At 43.8% G+C, this 24,324-nt stretch overlaps 1 protein-coding gene across 1 annotated transcript in view; it reads right to left on the bottom strand.

The window, feature by feature from the left end:
- DICER1 (dicer 1, ribonuclease III) overlaps window positions 1–24,324 on the bottom strand; it is a 131,722-nt gene that overhangs the window by 98,835 nt on the left and 8,563 nt on the right. Inside the window, exons 2-5 of the mRNA XM_082275355.1 lie at window positions 13,930–14,009; window positions 11,059–11,121; window positions 4,701–4,876; window positions 234–396 (exon numbers count right to left, since the gene is read on the bottom strand). Of these exons, the coding sequence (XP_082131481.1) occupies window positions 234–396; window positions 4,701–4,814 (277 nt within the window). The 5' untranslated portion in view covers window positions 4,815–4,876; window positions 11,059–11,121; window positions 13,930–14,009. The remainder of the gene's footprint in view (window positions 1–233; window positions 397–4,700; window positions 4,877–11,058; window positions 11,122–13,929; window positions 14,010–24,324) is intronic.

Consider the following 24,324-nt stretch of genomic DNA (forward strand, 5'->3'; position numbering starts at 1 on the left):
CTCGAGACCCAATAAGATATAGAGGTTATGGTGGAAAGAGACTAATGCCCGCTGTCCTGGATGGAATGAGACATGTGACACGTCTCTCCTAAGAAGGCCTTACTGTGCTGTGTAAAATGTACATAATACAAGGTGTACCACAAAGGCCAGCACCAGCTCTATTTGAGCTCAGTATGTTTGCTCTAAGTTTTATTTCCAAAAAAAAAAAAAAAAAAAAAGTTCACAAGACTTACCAGAGTTGACCAGGAATAGCGTCCTCTTGGCACCATTATTGAAGTCCCCTCGGATCTCATAGGACAGCTCTTTAGTAAGTAGTACAGCAATGAATGTCTTCCCTGAGCCAGAGTTCAGACACACTATAGTATTGTGGTCCAAAGCTGCCTCCAGCAGCTCCACCTGCAGGGAAGTAAGAGGATTACAGGTGAGGACACTTCAGCTCCAGAAGGTTTTATCCCCTTAAAGTGGAGTTCCACCCTATTTTTATACTTACCTCCATCTTCTCGCTCCGGGTCACCTGAAAAATAAATGGATAATCGCATATTTTTTTTTTTTTTACTTACCTCGTAGCGAAGAAAATATACTTACCTTACTTCCTTCTTCCTCCTTCCTCGGCCGCGGCCCGTCGTCACTTCCTGGCTCTGCAATGATTCCTGGGAGCTGAACGTCATCGCTCCCAGGAATCATTGCGCCTGCACCGGCCCCGACGTCAGTTCCGGGTCGCGCGCGTCATCCCCTTCTAAACAGCTTCTGGGCATGCCCAGAAGCTGTGGAGGGGTGACGCGCGCGACCCGGAAGTGACGTCGGGGCCGGCGCAGAGCATCGTGGGACCACAGAAGGCGGAAGAAGACGCCGAAGAGGACGCGCTGGCTTCAAGCTGCCCACATCTGAGATGGCAGCGCTGGACAAGACGTTTGCAAGGTAAGTATTTCGTCTTGCAGGTAAGTGCAACCCGGGACAGATCAGAGGCTAGCCATTGTGGAATGCACTAGCCCTGACTGTCCCGGGGGTATTAAAAAAAAAAAAAACAAATCCTGGGTGGAACTCCGCTTTAATGACCAGGCCATTTTTTTGCATATACACACACACACACACACACACACACACACACACACACACACATATATATATATACATACATATATACATATATTATATATATATATATATATATATATATATATATATATACATACACACATACATACATACACACATACATACATACATATACACATTTATTTTTTTTTTTTTTTTACTTTCTGCTATAAAACATATCCCCCAAAAAAAAAAAAAAATGTAAAAAAATTCCTAGTAAGCGCATATTGATTGCGCAACAGTTATCGCGTCTACAAACTATGGGATAGATTTATGGAATATTTTTTTTTACTAGTAAATGGTGGCAATCAGCAATTTTAAGCAGGACTGTGACATTGTGGCTGACAAACATGACACTAAGTGACACTTGTTGGGGACCAGTGACCCCAATACAGTGATCAATGCTAAAAAAAAAAAAAAAAAATGCACTGTTGCTGTACTAATGACACTAGCAGGGAAGGGGGTGATTCAAAGGGTTTAATGTGTCAATAGGGAGTGCTTGCTAACTGTGTGGGGGAGGTGCTTTAACTGTGGGAAGACAAAGATCAATTTTCCTGCTTAGCAGGAACACAGGATCTCAATCTTCCCCTCTGACAGAACTGCGATCTGCTATGTTTATATAGGCAGACCGCCGGTCTGCCTCTTTCAGGAACGATCAACGGGTGCCGCCGGACTGCTGATTGGCTCCCACTGTGTCTAATCACAGCAGGATCACCGGTGGCACACCCCAGACCCGGAAACAAAAAAGACGTACAGGTACATGACTGCGCGCTGAAGGGTCACCCTTCCTGCAGTATGTGCGTAGAGCGGTCCAGAAGCAATTCATTTTTTAACCACTTGCTTACCAGGCCAATTCTGACATTTCTCTCCTACATGTAAAAAATCTGTTTTTTTAGCAGAAGCCCTTTAGAATAAACTGGTGGGTTTTGCAATTTTTTTTATGTCACACAGTATTTGCGCAGCAGTTTTTTAAAACGCAATTTTTTGGGGGAAAAAAATACACTTTAACCGGTTGCCGACCGCCGCACGACTATATACTGGGGCGGTCAGCCCCGGCCAGGCAGAGTGACGTAGGGGTACGTCACTCACCTGTCACTGACTTGTGAGCCAAGTCAGTGCGTGTGACCGGCGGACCCGATCGTCTGCCGGTCACTCACGATCGCTCTGGTGAAGGGAGAAAGGCGGACGGCTTATGTAAACAAGCCGCCTGCCATTCTCCCCTGTGTAAAAACGAAGATCAGACGGTTCTACTATGTAGGACCGTTGATCTCTGTTTACACACCAATAGCCATGTCCCTTTACAGTTAGAAACACGCCCCTAGGACACACTTAACCCCTCCCTCTCCAATACAGTTAACCCCTTCACTGCCATTTTTGCAGTAACAGTACATATTTTTAGCACTGATTACTGTAGTAATGTCACTGGTACTCCCAAAAGTGTCAAAAATGTCAGTCACGGGTCCGATCTGTCCGCCGCAATGTCGCAGTACCGCAAAAAAAAAAAAAAAAAAAAAAAAAAACACACCAAAAATCTTTCCCTTTGTTAGTAAACGCGATAACTTTTGCGCAAACCAATCAAAATACGCTTTTTGCGATTTTTTTTTTACCAAACATATGTAGCAGAAAACAAATTGGCCGAAAATGTTAAATTTTGATTTTTACATTTTTTTTTGGGGGAATTTCATATAAAAAATTTGAAAAATATTGTTATTTTTGCAAAATTGACGCCCTTTTTTTGTTTATAGCGCATGATCAAAAAAAAAAAAAAAAAAACGCTAAAACCCCCCTGGTCTTTTAGCAGCCAAATCCTCCGGGGCTTAAGTGGTTAATTGCACAGAAACACAATATATTACCCAATTTTTTGAAAAAATGTAAATGATGTTACACCGAGCAAATAGATAAACCCAACATGCCTAAAAACTGCGTACGACCGTAGAATGGAGCCAAACTAAGGTAATTAAACATCTCCATAGACGACGCTGTAAAGATTTTTATAGGTTACCTGTTTGAAGTTACAAGAAGTCAAGTGCTAGAATTATTGCTCTCTTACGTTCTCGTAGTGCGCTCACCGTTTACATTTGCATGCACTTACGTATGCGTTCACATTTACGTATAAGCACAGGGGGCTCTGGGGTGGCCAAGGCACTCTAAAAAAAAAAAAAAAACGGTCCTCTTTATGGAGAGATGTGGGGTCTTTTAAACCCCAAATCTTTCCTCTGGACTTCCATGCAGCTGATCAGACACCGATTGGTCTGATCGGCCACCTTCCAGGCTGTTAGCGGCCAGGTAAACACAGAGGTGGAACCAAAGTGATGAAATCTCATTGCTTCCGGTTCCGGGGGTCACAGAGGGAAGGACGTCTCTCCCTGTCCTGTGCAGCCGTTGCCACCAGATGGAGCCCTCCCTGGCTCCAGGATTGAACAACAAAGCCTGGAAAAGGCAGCCGGGGGGACCACACTCTGCCACCCGCAGAAGTGATCGAGTGGCTGTTCAGCCACTTTCCATACTCAATTCTGCATTAAAGGCAATCGCCTGATAAAAAATTTTAATACCGGGATGAAGCCTGTAGCTGCAGGCATCATCCCGGTAATAAGCCACGGCCAACTTAGGATGTCATATGATGGCCCACGGTCAGCAAGTGGTTAAACTTTTTTGCAGCCACTTAATGTAGCCGATATAATGGCCCACTCCACTTTCCGAAAGGGTGGAGATCAGTTCAGCATGATGAAGTTCTGAGCATATATATATATATATATATATATATATATATATATATATATAAAAAAACATCTGCAGCATCCCTTTAAAGTTGTAAAGTCTCTTTTAAAAAAAAAAAAACAAACCTGTTACACTTCCCTTCCCTGTGTAATTGGTTTTGCACAGAGCAGCCCGGATCCTCCTCTTCTCAGGTCCCTCTGCTGCTCCTGGCCCCTCCCATCAGGGGTGCCCCCACAGCAAGCAGGCAGCCAAGCCAAGCTGCAGCTCAGTGTGTCCATTCAGACATGGAGCTACCATTTGGCCAAGCCCCCTTTCCTGACTGGCTGACTGATTGACAGCCACAGGTGCCAATGGCACTGCGGCTGTGTCCCAGCCAAACAGGAGGGAGAGTCCCGGACGGCCGAGGGACTAGTGGACATCAATAGACCGAGAAGGACCTCAGGTAATTAGGGGGTGCTGGGGAGGCTGCTACTCCCAGAAGGTTTTTTATCTTTAATGCAAAGAATGAATTAGGATACAAAAACCTTCTGACTTTACAACTCCTTTAAGCATGCATGCTTCTCCCTGCTGGCCACTGGGTGGTGCACACTATAGCTGTGCAATCTGTTGATCAGTTGCTTGATTACACTATCAGACCTGCTTCTGTAACAGAATGCCCAGGTAATGTCTGCAACACCCTGCAGGGTTGAAGGAACATGCACGTCTAAAGGGATGCCATAGATAGGTTTTTTTTTTTTAATATAACACGTGGGCGTTCCATTTCATATATCAATCGTGTGTTTAGCCATTTGCCTGGAGTTCAGAACATTGGAGAAGACTGTAGCACGCATTATACTTGTAACAATTATAGACCGGTATCTGTATGCACAGAAAGGTGTATACTGTACCTGATACTTCCTGGGGGTGTATATATTATCGTGAATTGCCTCCTGTTGCCATGGCAGCCCAAAGAAGGGGCCCATGGGGGAGGAGGCTGGGGTCAGGAGCTGCAGGCCTGCCATGCTGAGGGTCTCTCCCACATCCAGTGACTTAAATCATTGCAGCTCGCGGTCCGCACAGCGTTCTGCAAAACAAAGACAGACACTGGTCAATAGAGACAGACAGACAGACAGACACTGGTCAATAGAGACAGACAGACAGACAGACACTGGTCAATAGAGACAGACAGACAGACAGACACTGGTCAATAGAGACAGACAGACAGACAGACACTGGTCAATAGAGACAGACAGACAGACAGACACTGGTCAATAGAGACAGACAGACAGACAGACACTGGTCAATAGAGACAGACAGACAGACAGACACTGGTCAATAGAGACAGACAGACACTGGTCAATAGAGACAGACAGACAGACAGACACTGGTCAATAGAGACAGACAGACAGACAGACAGACAGACACTGGTCAATAGAGACAGACAGACAGACAGACACTGGTCAATAGAGACAGACAGACAGACAGACAGACAGACACTGGTCAATAGAGACAGACAGACAGACAGACACTGGTCAATAGAGACAGACAGACAGACACTGGTCAATAGAGACAGACAGACAGACAGACACTGGTCAATAGAGACAGACAGACAGACAGACACTGGTCAATAGAGACAGACAGACAGACAGACACTGGTCAATAGAGACAGACAGACAGACAGACACTGGTCAATAGAGACAGACAGACAGACAGACACTGGTCAATAGAGACAGACAGACAGACAGACACTGGTCAATAGAGACAGACAGACAGACAGACACTGGTCAATAGAGACAGACAGACAGACAGACACTGGTCAATAGAGACAGACAGACAGACAGACACTGGTCAATAGAGACAGACAGACAGACAGACACTGGTCAATAGAGACAGACAGACAGACAGACACTGGTCAATAGAGACAGACAGACAGACAGACACTGGTCAATAGAGACAGACAGACAGACAGACACTGGTCAATAGAGACAGACAGACAGACAGACACTGGTCAATAGAGACAGACAGACAGACAGACACTGGTCAATAGAGACAGACAGACAGACAGACACTGGTCAATAGAGACAGACAGACAGACAGACACTGGTCAATAGAGACAGACAGACAGACAGACACTGGTCAATAGAGACAGACAGACAGACACTGGTCAATAGAGACAGACAGACAGACACTGGTCAATAGAGACAGACAGACAGACAGACACTGGTCAATAGAGACAGACAGACAGACAGACACTGGTCAATAGAGACAGACAGACAGACAGACACTGGTCAATAGAGACAGACAGACAGACAGACACTGGTCAATAGAGACAGACAGACAGACAGACACTGGTCAATAGAGACAGACAGACAGACAGACACTGGTCAATAGAGACAGACAGACAGACAGACACTGGTCAATAGAGACAGACAGACACTGGTCAATAGAGACAGACAGACAGACAGACACTGGTCAATAGAGACAGACAGACAGACAGACAGACAGACACTGGTCAATAGAGACAGACAGACAGACAGACAGACAGACACTGGTCAATAGAGACAGACAGACAGACAGACACTGGTCAATAGAGACAGACAGACAGACACTGGTCAATAGAGACAGACAGACAGACACTGGTCAATAGAGACAGACAGACAGACAGACACTGGTCAATAGAGACAGACAGACAGACAGACACTGGTCAATAGAGACAGACAGACAGACAGACACTGGTCAATAGAGACAGACAGACAGACAGACACTGGTCAATAGAGACAGACAGACAGACAGACACTGGTCAATAGAGACAGACAGACAGACAGACACTGGTCAATAGAGACAGACAGACAGACAGACACTGGTCAATAGAGACAGACAGACAGACAGACACTGGTCAATAGAGACAGACAGACAGACAGACACTGGTCAATAGAGACAGACAGACAGACAGACACTGGTCAATAGAGACAGACAGACAGACAGACACTGGTCAATAGAGACAGACAGACAGACAGACACTGGTCAATAGAGACAGACAGACAGACAGACACTGGTCAATAGAGACAGACAGACAGACAGACACTGGTCAATAGAGACAGACAGACAGACAGACACTGGTCAATAGAGACAGACAGACAGACAGACACTGGTCAATAGAGACAGACAGACAGACACTGGTCAATAGAGACAGACAGACAGACACTGGTCAATAGAGACAGACAGACACTGGTCAATAGAGACAGACAGACACTGGTCAATAGAGACAGACAGACACTGGTCAATAGAGACAGACAGACACTGGTCAATAGAGACAGACAGACACTGGTCAATAGAGACAGACAGACACTGGTCAATAGAGACAGACAGACACTGGTCAATAGAGAGACATTCACAGTTCTAAAACAAATCTTATGTTACATGCAATTGAAGAGCAAATAATGACATAAAATAAACCGTCCTCATTTTTAGCTACATAGGAGATGTGAGAAGGATTTTCACTGGACCAAAAAATAGATCATCAATAAGTATTGAGCTGACAACGGAGCTTTTGCTGCATTAACCGCTTCCATACCAATATGCAAATTTCCAAAAAGCCTCTCCTACTTGTAAAAATCATTTTTTGCTAGAAAAACCTAGACCCTAGGGAATAATATGGCGGTCATTGCAATTTTTTATGTCACCAGGTATTTGTGCAGCAATTTTTCAAACACGATGTTGGGGAAAAAAACTCATGAATAAAAAAAAAGAAAAAAACAAAAAAAGTCCAAAATTTCTTTTAGAACATGAAAAATGACGTTACGTCGAGTAAATAGATACCCAACATGTCACGCTTAAAAATTGCGCACACATGGAATGGCACCAAAACTTTAGTACTTAATCTCCATAGGTGACACTTGAAAAAATGTTTACAGGTTTCCAGTTTGAGTTACAGAGGAGGTCTAGTGTGAGAATTATTTCTCTTGTTCTATCGTTTGCGGTGATACCTCACATGGTGATGTTCAAACATCGTTTACATATGAGGATGCAACCTACGCATGCTTTCACTTCTGTGTACAAGCACAAGGGAACAGGTGCTCTTTAATTTTTTTTTTTTTTTTTTTTTATTGTATTTTTTTAAAAAAATGTTTATTTTTACACTTTCCCTTGAATTTTTTTTTTGGATTCTTTTATTCCTATTACAAGGAATGTAAACATCCCTTGTAACAGGAATAGGGCACGACAGGTCCTCTTTATGGAGAGATCTGGGGTCTATAAGACCACCCATCTCTCTTCTAGGATGGAGAGCCTGAGATCAAAAAAGAAAAAACAACGATCTCAGGCTTTCCAGCCGAAGAAACGGTATACAACTGCCGGGGCCGGATGTGACATCATAACTTCGCGCCTGGCCTCCGAGAGTCATAGAGATGACCAGGGACCATCTGGTCCTCAGTCAGCTCTGTGATAAACTTCTGCCGCCCGCAGATTTCTTCTCCAGCTTGCTGATGACACAGGCGAGCCAGTTGAAGCACCGGAGGGCGGTGGGAACACCCCACCCCCCTCATTGTCCTCCGGTGCTGAACAGCCGCCATGATTGTTTTTACTGTGCAGGGAATCGCCGGCAGAAAAAAAAAAAAAAAAAGATATCTGAAGGATGCCTGCAGCTACACCCATCAACCAGATATCTCCACTGAAAGCCAAGCATGTTCTATCACATTCAGCGGTATGGAAGTGGTTAAAGTTCCAAGAAGTGTTAGCAGCCCTGCCCAATTTATCTTCTGGTGGACTACAGAACACCTCCCCACCACATAATGGGGTGTCCAGTAGTTCACAGAAACCAGGACGGGGCTGACATTTTGTTATATGAATAAAGCCGGCACACGAAAAGTCTTCTTCCAAGTAAAATACTTTATTCCAACAAGGATAGCAGTGACAACATAACAAATGCTGACGCGTTTCGGCTTTACGCCTTCCTCATAGCAACTGACATTTTACAAGGTCCCTCTCCCCGCCCCTTAAAGTTCCTCCACACCCCCCCCCCCCCCCCATTTCCTACCTCTGTGCTAACATCTCCCACAGGGAACTACAGTTCCCATGATTCCACATACCTCCGAATCTACATGACACACCCAGCTGTCAAGATATTACCATGCCCCTTTAACCACTTCAGCTCCAGAAAGTTTTACCCCCTTAATGACCAGGCCATTTTTTGCGATTCGGCACTCCGTTAATTTAACTGACAATTGCGCGGTCGTGCGACGCTGTACCCAAATAAAATTGATGTCCCGTTTTCCCCACAAATAGAACTTTCTTTTGGTGGTATTTGATCACCTCTGCAGTTTTTAGTTTTTGTGCAATAAACCAAAAAAAAAAAAAAAAAAATTAATAATAATAATAATAATAATAATAATAATAATAATAATAATTATATAAATAATAATAATAAATATATAAATAATAATAATAAATATATAAATAATAATAAATTATATATATATATATATATATATATATATATATATATATATATATATATATATATAAATAATAATAATAATAATAATAATAATAATAAATATATATATATATATATATATAAAAATAATAATATTATTATTTATATATATATTATTATTATTTATATATATATATATATATATATATATATATATATTTATTATTATATTATTATTATTATTTATATATATATTATTATTATTTATATATATATATATATATATATATATATATATATATATATATATATATATATATATTTATTATTATTATTATTTTTATATATATATATATATATTTATTATTATTATTATTATTATTATTTATATATTAATAATAATAATTATATATATATATATATATATATATATATATATATATATATATATATATATATATATATATATATATATATATATATATATATATATATATATATAATAATAAATATATATATCAACAATAATAAAATATATATATAATAAATAATATTTTTTTTTTTACTTTCTGCTATAAAACATCCAATAACATTTTTTTTAAAAAAAAGTCTAATTTTTTTTTCATAAATTTAGGCCAATTTGTATTCTGCTTCAAATTTCTGGTAAAAAAAATCCCAATAACTGTATACTGAAAATTGATGTCCTTTTTTCCCCCCCACAAACAGAGATTTCTTTTGGTGGTATTTGATCACCTGTGCGGTTTTTATTTTTTGCGCTATAAACAAAAAAACTGCGACAATTCTGAGAAAAAAAAAAATAATATTTTTCACATTCTGCTATATAAAACATTACCAAAAAAAAATAAAATAAAAAAATCAAATTTTACCATTTTAGGCCAATTTGTTTCTGCTACATATTTTTGGTAAAAATAAATAAATAAAAAATCGCAATAAGCGTATATTGATTGGTTTGCGCAAAAGTTATCGCCTCTACAAACTAGGGGAAAGATTTATGGAATTGTTTTAATTTTTTATTGTTTTTACTAGCAATGGCGGTGATCAGCGATTTTTAGTGGGAATGCGACATTGCGGCAGAAAAAATCTGACACTGACTTTTTGGTCAGGCTGCTTTGAAGTGACTTCATCTACAGATGAAGTTCATCCCTTTTTGATCTGTAGATGAACAGAAAGATACAAAAAGAAAACAAGGTTTTTTTTTTAATCTTAGTGCAGACTTTCTCAACCTTTTCAACACAGAGGAACCCTTGAAATACATTTCTGGTCAGGGAACCCCTGCTTAAAATGAAAAATATACAACTCATGATTCATTAGTGTGAGAGTCAGTGGGAAGAATGCTCCTTACTCTTCTCATCATTGGGAAGAATTACCCCCTTACAGATCGCTAAAAGGAACAATGGTGTCATTGGGAACTTATCTGAGAGGCAGAAATTGCCCATTGCTCAAGGAACCCCTAGCAACCTTGGGAGGAACCCCTAGCTTAGCATTTCAGTGGCTGAGCAATGTTGTTGATAAACAGTTTTTTTTTTTTTTTTTACCGCACCAATTCACTTTAGCTGTTGACTGGGGAACCCCACTGACCGCTAAATTAGTCATCGGTTGCACTATAACAACTGATAATTGCAGTTTTTTTGTTATTACATTTCAGCTGTCGGTGGGGGAATCCTGCTGACTGATGAAAGAACTGTGCCTGAAAGCACTGGTTTTGGTTATCGGACCTTTTGCACGAGTACCAATACTTGTGCAAATGCTTAGTATCCACCCCAAAACTGATATTGGTGCAACCCTGAAAAAAAGAGAAGGAGGGCACTCACCGGTTTCAGTGTGTGAGAACCGCACTACGAGGACACATGACAGGGACTGTGACACCATCATATCTATGAAGGAAGAGAGACACAGAAAGGGTTATAAATCAACACAGAATAATGATCACGTCTCAGACACTGACAGACAGACAGACAGACACACAGACAGACAGACACACAGACAGACACACAGACAGACAGACAGACACACAGACAGACAGACACACAGACAGACAGACACACAGACAGACACACAGACAGACAGACAGACAGACACAGACAGACAGACAGACAGACACACAGACAGACAGACAGACAGACACACAGACAGACAGACAGACAGACACACAGACAGACAGACAGACACACAGACAGACAGACAGACAGACACACACACAGACAGACACACACACAGACAGACACACACACAGACAGACAGACACACACACAGACAGACACACACACAGACAGACACACACACAGACAGACACACACACAGACAGACACACACACAGACAGACACACACACAGACAGACACACACACAGACAGACACACACACAGACAGACACACACACAGACACACACACAGACAGACACACACACAGACAGACACACACACAGACAGACACACACACAGACAGACACACACACAGACAGACACACACACAGACAGACACACACACAGACAGACACACACACAGACAGACACAGACAGACAGACACAGACACAGACAGACAGACACAGACAGACAGACAGACACACCCCTGTACAGGTTGAACTGGATGGACTGTTTTCTTTATTCAACCTCAACTACTATGTAACTATGTAACTATGTAACAAGCAAAACTTCCTGTCCTCAATAACACTGAGGGGTCAAAGATCCTCCTACCAATGCTTATTAAACAATGTTTTCTCCTCCACAAAGGTTGTGTCTCCTGACAGCCAATAGAGAGAGAAGCTACTGCATGGACCAATCATCACTACATGGCTGACTGCAGTCCGGATCTGAGTCACTGGCCCATCCGGACTGCTACGGTCCTTCCATTTAAGAGCCACAACACCCTCCCCCCGCTGTACTCCTCCCATCAGTGGGGAGCAGGAGACAGGAGAGCTCTATGCAAGCTGCTAGAGTTACCTGAACTGGTGTCAGAGGACACGGCTCTCATATATATTAGAACCCCCAAACATTAAAAAAAAAAATATATATATATATATATATATATATATATATATATATATATATATATATATATATATATATATATATATATATTTTTTTTTTTTACGCAGAGACCCTAGAGAATAAAATAGAGATCATTGCAATATTATTTATCACACCGTATTTGCGCAGCGGTCTTACAAACTTTTTGGAAAAAATTTACTTTAAATTAAAAAAGAAAACCGTAAAGTTAGCCCAATTGTTTTCTATATTGTGAAAGATAATGTTACACCAAGTAAATAGATACCAAACATGTAATGCTTCAAAATTGCGCACGCTCGTGGAATGGCAACAAACATTGGTACTTAAAAATCTCCATAGGGGACACTTTAAAAATTTCTACAGGTTACCAGTTTGGAGTTACAGAGGAGCTCTAGGGTTCAAATTATTGCTCCCGATCACTGCAATACCTTACGTGTGGTTTGAACACCGATTACATATTTGGGCACGACTTGCGTATGCGTTCGCTCCTGTGCGCGATCCAATGGGGGCAGGGCACTTTAAATTTTTTTTTATTATTTTTACATGTTTTTTTTTTCTTTTTAAAATCTATAGTTTGATCACTTTTATTCCTATTACACAGAATGTAAACATCCATTGTAATAGAAATAAGCAGGACAGGACCTCTTTAATGTGAGATCTGGGGTCAAAAAGACCTCACACCTCACATCTACACAAAAAAAAAAAAAAAAAAAAAAAGTAATTTTTTTTCCATGATGAAAAAAAAATAGGATCTTTGAATCCGTTGCTAGGAAGCGATGTATGACTTTGCTCCGGTCCTCCAAGGCCATAGAGCAGAGTGGGGGCTATCTTACCCTCACTCGAATTCCTGCCTAAGAGGAGAGCGGACCGGATAGTTTTCGCCGCTACCGACCGCTCCAGGAAGTGAGGAAGACGAGCGGGAAGCCACACCCCTCTCCCGCCACCAATAAGGGTGATTCCACGGCGAATCCGCCACTGGGACCACCCTTATGTTAAAGCAGACCACCCGTTTTAAAAAAATAAAAATTACCGCGGTTATGGTAGCCATCTGCTGCCATAACCCTGGTATTTACCGTCAAAGTACCGATGTAAATACGCGGTGGGCGGTCCTTAAGTGGTTAAAAACAGATTAAAATACAATGTTACAATATAATAAAACTGAAACCAACTATACTTTCCCTTTACCTATGCCCGGAGTTCGTGGCCCAGCAGCAGGACTGTGTCATTGTTTACCCATTGGGTGGCTGGCATTTATAGGCATAGATTACTGATCCAGTTATGTTACCTAATTCACCCCCTCCCCCTCCCCAATCTGTAGAGAAAGCGGTTTTAACACGTTCTTTTTCTGGTTCTTTGACAGCTTTGGCAACACACTTTATACAAAGCAAACAAAGTGCGGAGGCCCAGCCACCGACAGGTTAACTGCAGAATGAGGTCATGGTGCAACAATGAGCAGCCTGCTGCGTCCGGGCCCCTTAATGGGTGCCAAAGATTGCTTTTATTTGAGTAATTACACAGCGCGGACACGGCTATACGGTGCGCGGTGAACATTATACAACGCACTGGGATTATAAAGAGATGCTCGCAGACGTTTGAGGTCCTGCATATGGTGCCCCTGTGTGTACTTAGCAACCGGCTGCGTCTGACAGGAACGACCATCCATTCCAGCTTATTACCTGCGTAATCCTTTACCTTGGTGCTGATTATGAGACGTCCCCAAGGTAGCCGCCGGTAACTCTGTATCACCCGTGGTAACCTGGAGGAAACATAAAAAGGGTTCATTTACTGCAGAAGTCCCATAAAAAGCCATGTGCTCGGTCTGCTCTCGCATTTTACTTCATGGGGAATTCACATGAGTTTTAAACAAATCTGATTGCAATGTGTCTTTCTTGGCAGTTCAGCCCGGGCATGTGAGAGTAAGAAGGAGACGGGCAGGAAGAGAGAGAGAGAGCGCGAGCGAGAAGGGGGGGGAGAGAGAGCGCGAGCGAGAAGGGGGGGGAGAGAGAGCGCGAGCGAGAGAGAGAGAGAGAGAGAGAGAGAGCGAGAAGGGGGAGGAGAGAGAGAGAGAGCGAGAAGGGGGAGGAGAGAGAGCGAGAAGGGGGGGGGGAGGGAGAGCGAGAAGGGGGAGGAGAGAGAGCGAGAAGGGGGAGGAGAGAGAGCGAGAAGGGGGGGGGGAGGGAGAGCGAGAAGGGGGGGGGGAGGGAGAGCGAGAAGGGGGGGGGAGGGAGAGCGAGAAGGGGGGGGGGAGGGAGAGCGAGAAGGGGGGGGGGAGGGAGAGCGCGAGAAGGGGGGGGGGAGGGAGAGCGAGAAGGGGGGGGGAGGGAGAGCGAGAAGGGGGGGGGGAGGGAGAGCGAGAAGGGGGGGGGGAGGGAGAGCGAGAAGGGGGGGGGAGGGAGAGCGAGAAGGGGGGGGAGAGAGAGAGAGAGAAGGGGGGGGAGAGAGAGAGAGAGAAGGGGGGGAGAGAGAGAGAGAGAGAGAGAGAGAGGGGGGGGAGAGAGCGAGAGAAGGGGGGGAGAGAGAGCGAGAAGGGGGGGGGGAGAGAGAGCGAGAAGGGGGGGGGAGAGAGAGCGAGAAGGGGGGGGGGAGAGAGAGCGAGAAGGGGGGGGGGAGAGAGAGCGAGAAGGGGGGGGGAGAGCGAGAAGGGGGAGAGAGAGAGCGAGAAGGGGGAGAGAGAGAGCGAGAAGGGGGAGAGAGAGAGCGAGAAGGGGGAGAGAGAGAGCGAGAAGGGGGAGAGAGAGAGCGAGAAGGGGGAGAGAGAGAGCGAGAAGGGGGAGGAGAGAGAGCGAGAAGGGGGGGGAGAGAGAGAGAGAAGGGGGGGAGAGAGAGAGAGGGGGGGAGAGAGCGAGCGAGAAGGGGGGGAGAGAGCGAGCGAGAAGGGGGGAGAGAGCGAGCGAGAAGGGGGGAGAGAGCGAGCGAGAAGGGGGGAGAGAGCGAGCGAGAAGGGGGGAGAGAGCGAGCGAGAAGGGGGGAGAGAGAAAAGGATTGAGAGCGAGAGATTGAAAAAGAGTGACACAAAGTTTGCTTTGCAGACAATTAGCGTGGGTGGAAAGCTGAGCGCTCTACATGGGAGCAGCGAATGGACGCAATTTCACATTTCTCCGACATTTACAGCTTTGTCTCGGCGGACGAGGAAAACCCACATATTTTGGGGAGAAGGTGGGGGAGGGGGGCTCGAACTGTTTAATTAGTTGAAGTGACTAGCTTTGGGGCGGGAAGATGTTATGGGAATGCTTTACGTCTTAAAACAGCTTGTAAAAGGCTGATCTCAATGCGGTCTGTGAACCGCCATTTTCACATTCAGAAGGAAATATAACATTACACCGAGGTTAACAATCCAAGGAGAACAAAAAAACGAAGTCAAACATTTACTGCCGCTTAAAAAATAAAAACCAGGTTAATGCGAGCAATAAAAAGATACACTCCGACGCTTCTCCAATGAGGGGCAAGTGGACAACAAAGTCCAGTGAAACACAATATGGACAGAACATAGAACGAGATTTTGGACTTTTGAAATGCAGAACAAATACAGATCAGTAGATTCCCGTTTACCGCTCTGAGTCTGCGATAACACGAGAGAACGAGAGATATGCTCTCTCTCTCTCGAGATAGAGATATGCTCTCTCTCTCTCTCTCTCTCTCTCTCTCTCGAGATAGAGATATGCTCTCTCTCTCTCTCTCGAGATAGAGATATGCTCTCTCTCTCTCTCTCGAGATAGAGATATGCTCTCTCTCTCTCTCTCTCGAGATAGAGATATGCTCTCTCTCTCTCTCTCGAGATAGAGATATGCTCTCTCTCTCGGGATAGAGGGTAGAGATATATATTATTCATTTTTTTAATTTACAAAGTTACATTGTTTCAGTTCGGAGCAACTAAGTAATACAGAGCATCCGGAAAATATTCACAGCGCTTCACTTTTCCCACATTTTATGTTACAGCTTTATTCCAACATGGATTAAATTCATTATTTTCCTCAAAATTCTACAAACAATGCCCCATAATGACAATGTGAGAGAAGACTCTTTGCAAATTTATTAAAAAATAAAAAAGGAATATCCCTTGTACATAAGTATTCACACCCTTTGCCATGACACTCAGGATTGAGCTCAGGTGCCTCCTGTTTCCACTGATCATCCTTGAGATGTTTCTACAACTTGGGAGTCCCCACCTGTGGTAAATGCTGTTGATTGGACATGATTTGGGAAGGCACGCACCTGTCTATATAAAGTCCCACAGTTACCAGTGCATGTCAGAGCACAAACCAAGCCAGGAAATCCAAGGAATTGTCTGTAGGCCTCAGAGACCGGATTGTGGAAGCACGGATCTGTGAAAGGGTACAGAGAAATTTCTGCGATGAGACCAGTGGCCTCCATCATTCATAAATAGAAGAAGTTTGGAACCACCAGAGCACTTTCTAGAGCAGACCAACCAGCCAAACTGAGTGATCAGAGAAGAGGAGCCTTAACCACTTCCCGACCACCACACCACTATTTACGTCGGCGGTCTGCCCCTCACAGGCAAAGCGACGTAGGGTTACTTCGCTAGCCTGTGAGGGTCTAGGGAGAGAGAGTGCACGCCGCCGGAGGCGCGCTCCCGCGCAGTCACGGACCCCCCCACACGCGTGTGCCCAGCAGACCCAATGTCCGCCGGTCACTCGCGATCATCCGTTAGAGCGGGAGAAACGCAGGTGGCTGATGTAAACCAAGCCGTCTGTCATTCTCCCCTGTGTAGAAACAATGATCATACGGTTCTACTATGTAGGACCGTTGATCACTGTTCCTACACCTCAAGTCACAGCCAATCACAGAAGCACGCCCCTAGGGATACACATAACCACTCCCTCTCATAAAAAGTTAACCCCTTCACTGCCAGTGTCATTTTGCAGTAACAGTGCATATGTATAGCACTGATTACTGTAGTAATGTCACTGGTAACCCCAAAAGTGTCAAAAATGTCAGTCAAGGGTCCGATCTGTCCGCCCCAATGTCGCCGCCATTACTTGTAAAAAAAAAAAAAAAAAAAAAAAAAAAAAAAGAAGACAAAAATCTTTCCCTTAGTTAGTAAACGCAATAACTTTTGTGCAAACCAATCAAAATACGCTTTTTGCGATTTTTTTTTTTACCAAACATAGGGTAAAAAAAAAAAAAAAAAAAATTGGCCCAAAATGTTAAAAAATTTTGATTTTTACTTTTTTTTGGGGGGAATTTCATATAAAAGTGAAAAATAGTTATTTTTGCAAAATTGACGCACTTTTTTTGTTTATAGCGCAAAAAGTAAACAAACAGGTGATCAAATACCACCAAAAGAAAGCTCTGTTTGTGGGAAAAAAAGGACGTCAAATTTGTTTAGGTACAGCGCCGCACGACCGCGCAATCGTCCGTTAAAGTCACGCAGTAAACAAAAAAAAAAAAAAAAAAAAAAAAAAAAAAATCGCAAAAACCCCCTGGTCAGGAAGGGGGTAAAATCTTCCGGGGCTTAAGTGGTTAAAAAAAAAGGTATTTGAGGCCGGAACTCCGCTTTAACTTGATTTCCAGGATGGCCTTATGGAGAGAGTTGCTCCTCCCACCTAGCACGGGAAAAACAAATCCACATTAGTATAACAACAAGACAGGCACTATGCAAGGTCCCTCAGTAATAACAAATAACTGAAGGCCTAACATGTACACCCCCTAATAACCTTTACAAAATCATAGGGTGGGAACACCGCCGTCCTGGAAGATTCCTGGAAATCAAGTTAACAGGTAATAACTTAGTTTTCCCCAAGTCATCTTCCAGGACAGCCTTATGAGAGCGACATCATAGAAAGGGAGGGAGGGACTTCTGCCTGAAGCACTTTTCTCCAAAAAGCCTGGCCAATTGATGACAGAAGGTCCAGACAGTAGGGTCTTACAAAAGTCTGCTTTGCAGATCTGGATCAGGGTAGCCCCCGCTTTCTCTGCCCACGAGGTGGCTATAGCTCTAGTGCAGGGGTGTCAAACTCTAATTTAATCGCGGGCCGCATCAGCATTATGATTGCCCTCAAAAAGGGCCGGTTGTATCTGTAAGACTAGATGTCAAGGGCATCCCCTACCCTTACATAAGACGTCAAAGCCTCTCTACCATCACAAGTTGAGTCCCCTACCCTCCCTTACATCACAGTACACCTCCCTTAGCTTGTGGTGCTGCTGGGAAGAAGCTGGAGGCATTGCTGGAAAGCAGAAAGTATACGGTCTGGAGGAGGACTGGAGCTCTCCTGCAGCTACAGGAGAGGTGCGAGGGCCACATAAAACGGCCTGGAGGGCCGCATTCGGCCCGCGGGCCTTGTGTTTGACACCTGGGCTCTAGTGGAAAGTGCTCTAAGCTTAGGTGGAGCTGGCAGTCCTGTAATAGGCTTCCTCAATAGCGGATTTCATCCATCTCACAATAGTGGTTTTTGAGGCACCGAGTCCTTTCCTGGGGCCTGAACACAGCACAAACAGATTGGGTACCTTTCTCAATTCTTTGGTTCTTTCAATGTAGCATAGCAGGCATCTAAGGACTAAATTTGTGAAAATTCTCTATTAAATTGCTTGCTTGTCCACAGAAAGATGGAATTAGGATGTCCTGTGACCTATGGAAATCAGGGGATACACCTTAGGTAGAACCCCCGGGCCCAAAGGACAGAATGACCCAATCTGGAAAAATGGAACAGTAAGGTTCTGCTATTGATAAAGCTTGCAATTCACTCACTCTCCTGGCAGACACCTGGGCCACTAGGAGTACGGTTTTGTAAGTTAGGAGTTTTAAAGTGTTTTCTTCGAGAGGCTCAAACGGTTCTTTCATAAAACTCCGCAGTACTGCCGATAGGTCCCAAGGGGAGATCCTCTTTTACTGGAGGTCGTCCAATCCTTAAAAACGAACTTGATGAACCTTTTTATTAGAATATGACCCGCTAATCTTAGGTCTAGGGAACTGGATAATGCCACCACTTGCACTTTTAGGGTGTTGGTGCAAGACCTAAATCTGTACTATCCTGTAAAAAATCCAGTACGGCTGGAACAATAGACCGGAAAATCTTTTCTCCTTCCTCCAGCCGCAGAACTTCTTCCAAATTTTGGAATAAATTTAATTTGTGGACTTTTTCCTACTTTCCAAAATGGGGCAAATCACTGTCTCTGGCAGACCTTTGCTTTTTAACAGCCCTTTCCCAGTAGCCAAGCTGTCAGAGAAAGACGCCCCCACATGTGGGTGGCGCAATTTTCTTTGAACCAATAAGTCCTCCTTTACTGGAAGCTTCCATGAGTCTGAGATCGAGAGCTTCTGGAGAGCAGGAAACCAGGTTCTCTTCAGCCAAAACAGGGCCATTACCATGAACTTGGCTTCTGTAGTTTGGATCTTCTGTTAAGCCTCGTACACACGCACCGATTGTTGGCCAACCGATCAGCCGTTTTTTGTCCAGTGTTGTGTTGGTTGGAATGTGCCTAGACTGCACACGAATTTTGTCGGCCAACAAAAACCAACTGCAGAAGTGATGTCATGTTCCTGGTTTACTTTCCGTGTGTTTTTTCTTCTCTGAGCATGCCCAGTCTTGCTCATCTGATTTTTGTCTGCCGAAATCTGTACTGACTGAAGAACAAATCGGCCGTTCTGGTGACAGCCAATAAATATTTTATAGCATGCACACCAGATTTTGTTCAGCCGAAAAGTCGCGGTCGGTTGTCAGAAGCATCATACTAACAAGCCGACAATCGGCCGTTGGCCGAAAATTCACGGCCAACAATCGGTGCGTGTGTACGGGGCTTAAGACTTTCAGAATGAGCCTGAAGGGAGGAAATGGGTATAAGAGCTTCCCTGACCATGGATGGGCGAACGCATCCAACCCTAAACTGCTAAAATCCCTGTGTATTGAGAAGAATTTCCTTACTTTTGCATTTTTTGAGGAAGCAAAAAAGGTCCATCTCCGGATAACCCTTATTTTGAGCGTTCAGCGTTAACACTTCTTGGTTCAGACTCCATTCTGTATGCGAGATCAGTTTTCTGCTCAGAAAATCTGCTAGAGGAGTTTAATTTCCTTTTGATGTGTACTGCTGAAAAGGGAAAGGACATTCTCTTCTGCCCAGCAAAATGTTATCCCGGCTAGTAGAGGATTGCTGAACGCATGCCTCCTTGTTGGTTGATATAAGAAACCGCAGCGATATTGTCCAAAAGGATTAATACCCGTTTCCCCTTATGGTGGATGTGAAAGTGCACAGAGCTTCCCAGATCTCCCTCAGTTCTTTCACGTTGGAAGACTTCTTGGCCCTAGACTGATCCCTTTTCCCTTGCGCTGCCTGGTGGCCCACGTGGGCTCCCCAACCCAACACATTTGAATCTGATGATTCTTAAGCCCCGTACACACGAGTAGAAATTTGGCCGGGAAATTTCGTTAGACAACCGATCTGCCGATGTTCGGCTTGTTAGTATGGTGCTTCCGACAACCGACTCCGACTGGTGTGCAGGCTATATAATTTTTGTCGACCGTCAAAACACGTCCGATTTTCGTCTCATTAGTACAGATTTCGATGGGGAAAAAAATCTTATGAGCAAGACTGGGCATGCTGAGAGATGAAAGAACACAAAGAAAGCAATCCAACACATGACATCACTTCTGAAGTAAAATTCTGTCGTGTGGGAAAATGTGTGTGCAGTCTAGAGCACATTCCAACCAACGGACACCCACTCCCGGTCGGCAGAAATTCGTTGCGCGTGTACGAGGCTTTAATGGATCCACCGGTGTCCAGCAACATCCCAGAGACAGATTCCTTTCTAGCAGCCACCACTAAGGATTCCTTCACTGGCCTCGGCAGTGTCACAAGATTGTTTGGGGACCATCTACCACCGATAACATGAACCTCTGAAGAGCTCTCATGGGAGTCTGGACCCAAGTCCCTGCCGGGATCGCTGCTGTGATCAGTCCTAACAATCTCATCTTTCTGATGGACGTGGTTGGGTCCAGTATGAGCCTGGAGGCTTCTGACATCAGCGTTTCCCTCTTTTCATCTGGTAATAAGATTTTTGCTTTTAGAGAATCCACTATTATAACCCAGGAAAATAACCAACTTCCTGAGCAGGGAGAATGTGACTTTTCAGTGTTTGAACATAACACAATCACCTTCAGAGTCTGGGTTTAATGTTAAAGACCTTTCTAATTCCGTAGTAGTTTTTGCCAACAAGAGCAGATTGTCTAGATACCGTATGATCAAGATCTTTCTGTCCTCAAGGTCCATAATGCTTCTAACGCTTTTGTGAAGATTCCTGGAGCAGATTGCTAGCCCGAAAGGTAGAGCGTTGAATTAGAAATAGATGGTCTGATTTGGACCTTTTACTGCAAACCTGAGAAATATTTTTGAGCTCTCTCTGATAGAAATGTGTAAATAAGCATCCTTCGGGTCTATTGTGGCCACGAATGCCCCCTGCCTCAGTAGTTCTTTTGTCGTAAAAATGGATCCCATCTTGAATTTTTTTGTATTGGACTATTCTGTTGAACATTTTCAGGTTGAGGATCCGTCTGTATTTTCCCGATTGTTTCTTCCTTGGAAAGCAGAGGGTTTTTTTACTCCCACATCTTTCTCTTTGAGTTGAGATAGATAGGCTATGACTCCTTGGTCCATCATTTTTTTGGAGCAGATTTGTCATGGCAGCTACCAAGTTCGCATTATTCAGAAGCCGGGTTACTAAACATTCCGGGGGGGGGGATATGATTGACATCTGATCACCTCTGGTGATTAGATCTAAGGCTCCATTCACACCTGGGCGTTTTCAGCTCCAAAAACGCTCAAAAGAAACGCTTCCAAAACGCCCAACAAGTAAAACCCCATTCATTTAAATGGCCCCTGTTCACATCTGAGCGTTTTGCAAAACGCCTGTAGCTAAAAAAAAGTATATGAGCTTCTTTTTGGGCTGATTACCAGCGTTTTTGATAGATGTCAATGAAAAACGCCTGAAAAAATCGCGGTAAAAAAAGCTACGCTCAAGTGTGAATGCCGCCTAAGATGTATGCATTGTTTGAGGTGAAGGGGTGTTGGCATATTGGAGTTCTAAGGGATGCCAGGAGACAGTAAGATGCCAGGAGATGGGATAGTGGAAGATTGGGGTGCCAGGAAATGAGGTTGTTGGAATGCTGGAAGATTGGGCAATCCAGAAGCTCTTCTTTAGGAGTATCATTTTCCAGCAAAACTTTTAATTGCCTCAACCAGAGATCAAGGGTCCTGGCAACGCAGGTAGAAGCAATGACCGGTTGGAAGTTTGCTGCTCCTACGTCCCATGCCTTCCTTCGGCCTTCCTGTCCATGGCATCTTTAAGTGAACCTGGGTCTTCAAATGACAATTCCAAATTGCTTTTTTTTTTTTTTTAATCAAAAACATAGCAGAACACATATTGGCCTAAACTGATGAAGAAATTCGATTTTTTTTAAATTTTTTTTTATTGGATATGTTTTATAGCAGAAAGTAAAAAATATTGTTTTTCTCAAAACTGTCGGACTTCTTTTTATGTATAGCGGGGAAAAAAAAAAAAAAAACATGCAGAGGTGATCAAATACCACCAGCTCTATTTGTGACAAAAATAGGACATCCATTATATATGGGTACATCGAACGACCGCGCAATTGTCAGTTAAAGTAACGCAGTGCCGAATTGCAAAAAATGGCCTGGTCATTAACCACTTTACGTCTGCTCACAGTAATATTACTGCGGCAGAGTGGTTCGTTATCGTCTGACGACGTAGTATTAACGTCATCAGACACTCCCCCTTCTGGGCGGCGCTTGCGCGCCGCCGGAGGCTCGCTTCCACTGTTGTCATTCACAGCGGGAGTCGGGCCAGGGGAGGAGCAGCGGCGATTGCCGCTGCTCTTACCCAATCGTCGGGGATCGAGTCTGGAGATCCGCCCGCCTGTGTAAACACAGCGGGCGGATCTCCATAGTGACAGGGAGTGACAGATCGGACTGTTCAGCATAGCTGGACATCCGATCTGTCCATGAATCACATAGTCACCTCCCCCCCCACACGTCAGTAAGCACCAGGCATACATTAACCCCTCCCTCTCCAATAAAATGAACCCCTTCCCTGCCAGTGTCATTTTTACAGTAACAGTGCATATTTATAGCACTGATTACTGCAGTAATGTCACTGGTACCCCCAAAAGTGTCAACAATGTCAGTCAAGGGTCCGATATGTCCGCCGCAATGTCGCAGTCCCGCAAAAAAAAAAAAAAAAAAAAAAAAAAAATCGCAGATCGCCGCCATTACTCGTTAAAAAAAAAAAAACACCAAAAATGACAGAAATATTTCCCTTAGTTAGTAAACGCAATAACTTTTGCGCAAACCAATCAAAATACGCTTATTGCGATTTTTTTTTTACCAAACATAGGTAGCAGAAAACAAATTGGCCAAAAATTTTTTTAAAAATTGGTTTTTACATCTTTTTTGGGGGGAATTTCATATAAAAAATGTTAAAAATATTGTTATTTTTTCAAAATAAACGCTCTTTTTTTGTTTATAGCGCAAAAAGTAAAAATCGCACAGGTGATCAAATACCACCAAAAGAAAGCTCTGTTTGTGGGAAAAAAAGGACATAAATGTTGTTTGGGTACGGCGTCGCACGACCGCGCAATTGTCAGTTGAAGTCGCACAGCGCCGAATAGCAAAAAGTGGCCTGGACGGAAGACAGCAAAATCCTCCGGTGGTAAAGTGGTTAAGGGGGAAAATCTTCCAATCCAGAAGTGGTTAAAGCGGGGGGTCTTCAAACTTTCTAAATTAAGGGCTGGTTCATTGTCCATTAGATTTTAGGGGGGGGCTGGAATATGGCCAGTGGGAGTAAAAAATGCACACATAGACAGCGATAACACCACTTATGTGAGAGAAATAATTCTGAGGGCCACCAATCCTGACCGACTCTAAACAGATAACCTGTGCCGCTCCGGTTCACACCTGTGCCGCTCCGGTTCACACCTGTGCCGCTCCGGTTCACACCTGTGCCGCTCCGGTTCACACCTGTGCCGCTCCGGTTTGCAGTCCAGAGCAGTTTTATTCACCAGTTCAGGTTAGAGCTGCACGATTAATCGTATGAAAATCGCGAT

The sequence above is a fragment of the Pelophylax lessonae genome, assembly GCF_965119305.1.
Source record: "Pelophylax lessonae genome assembly, chromosome: 13".
NCBI lineage: Eukaryota > Metazoa > Chordata > Amphibia > Anura > Ranidae > Pelophylax > Pelophylax lessonae.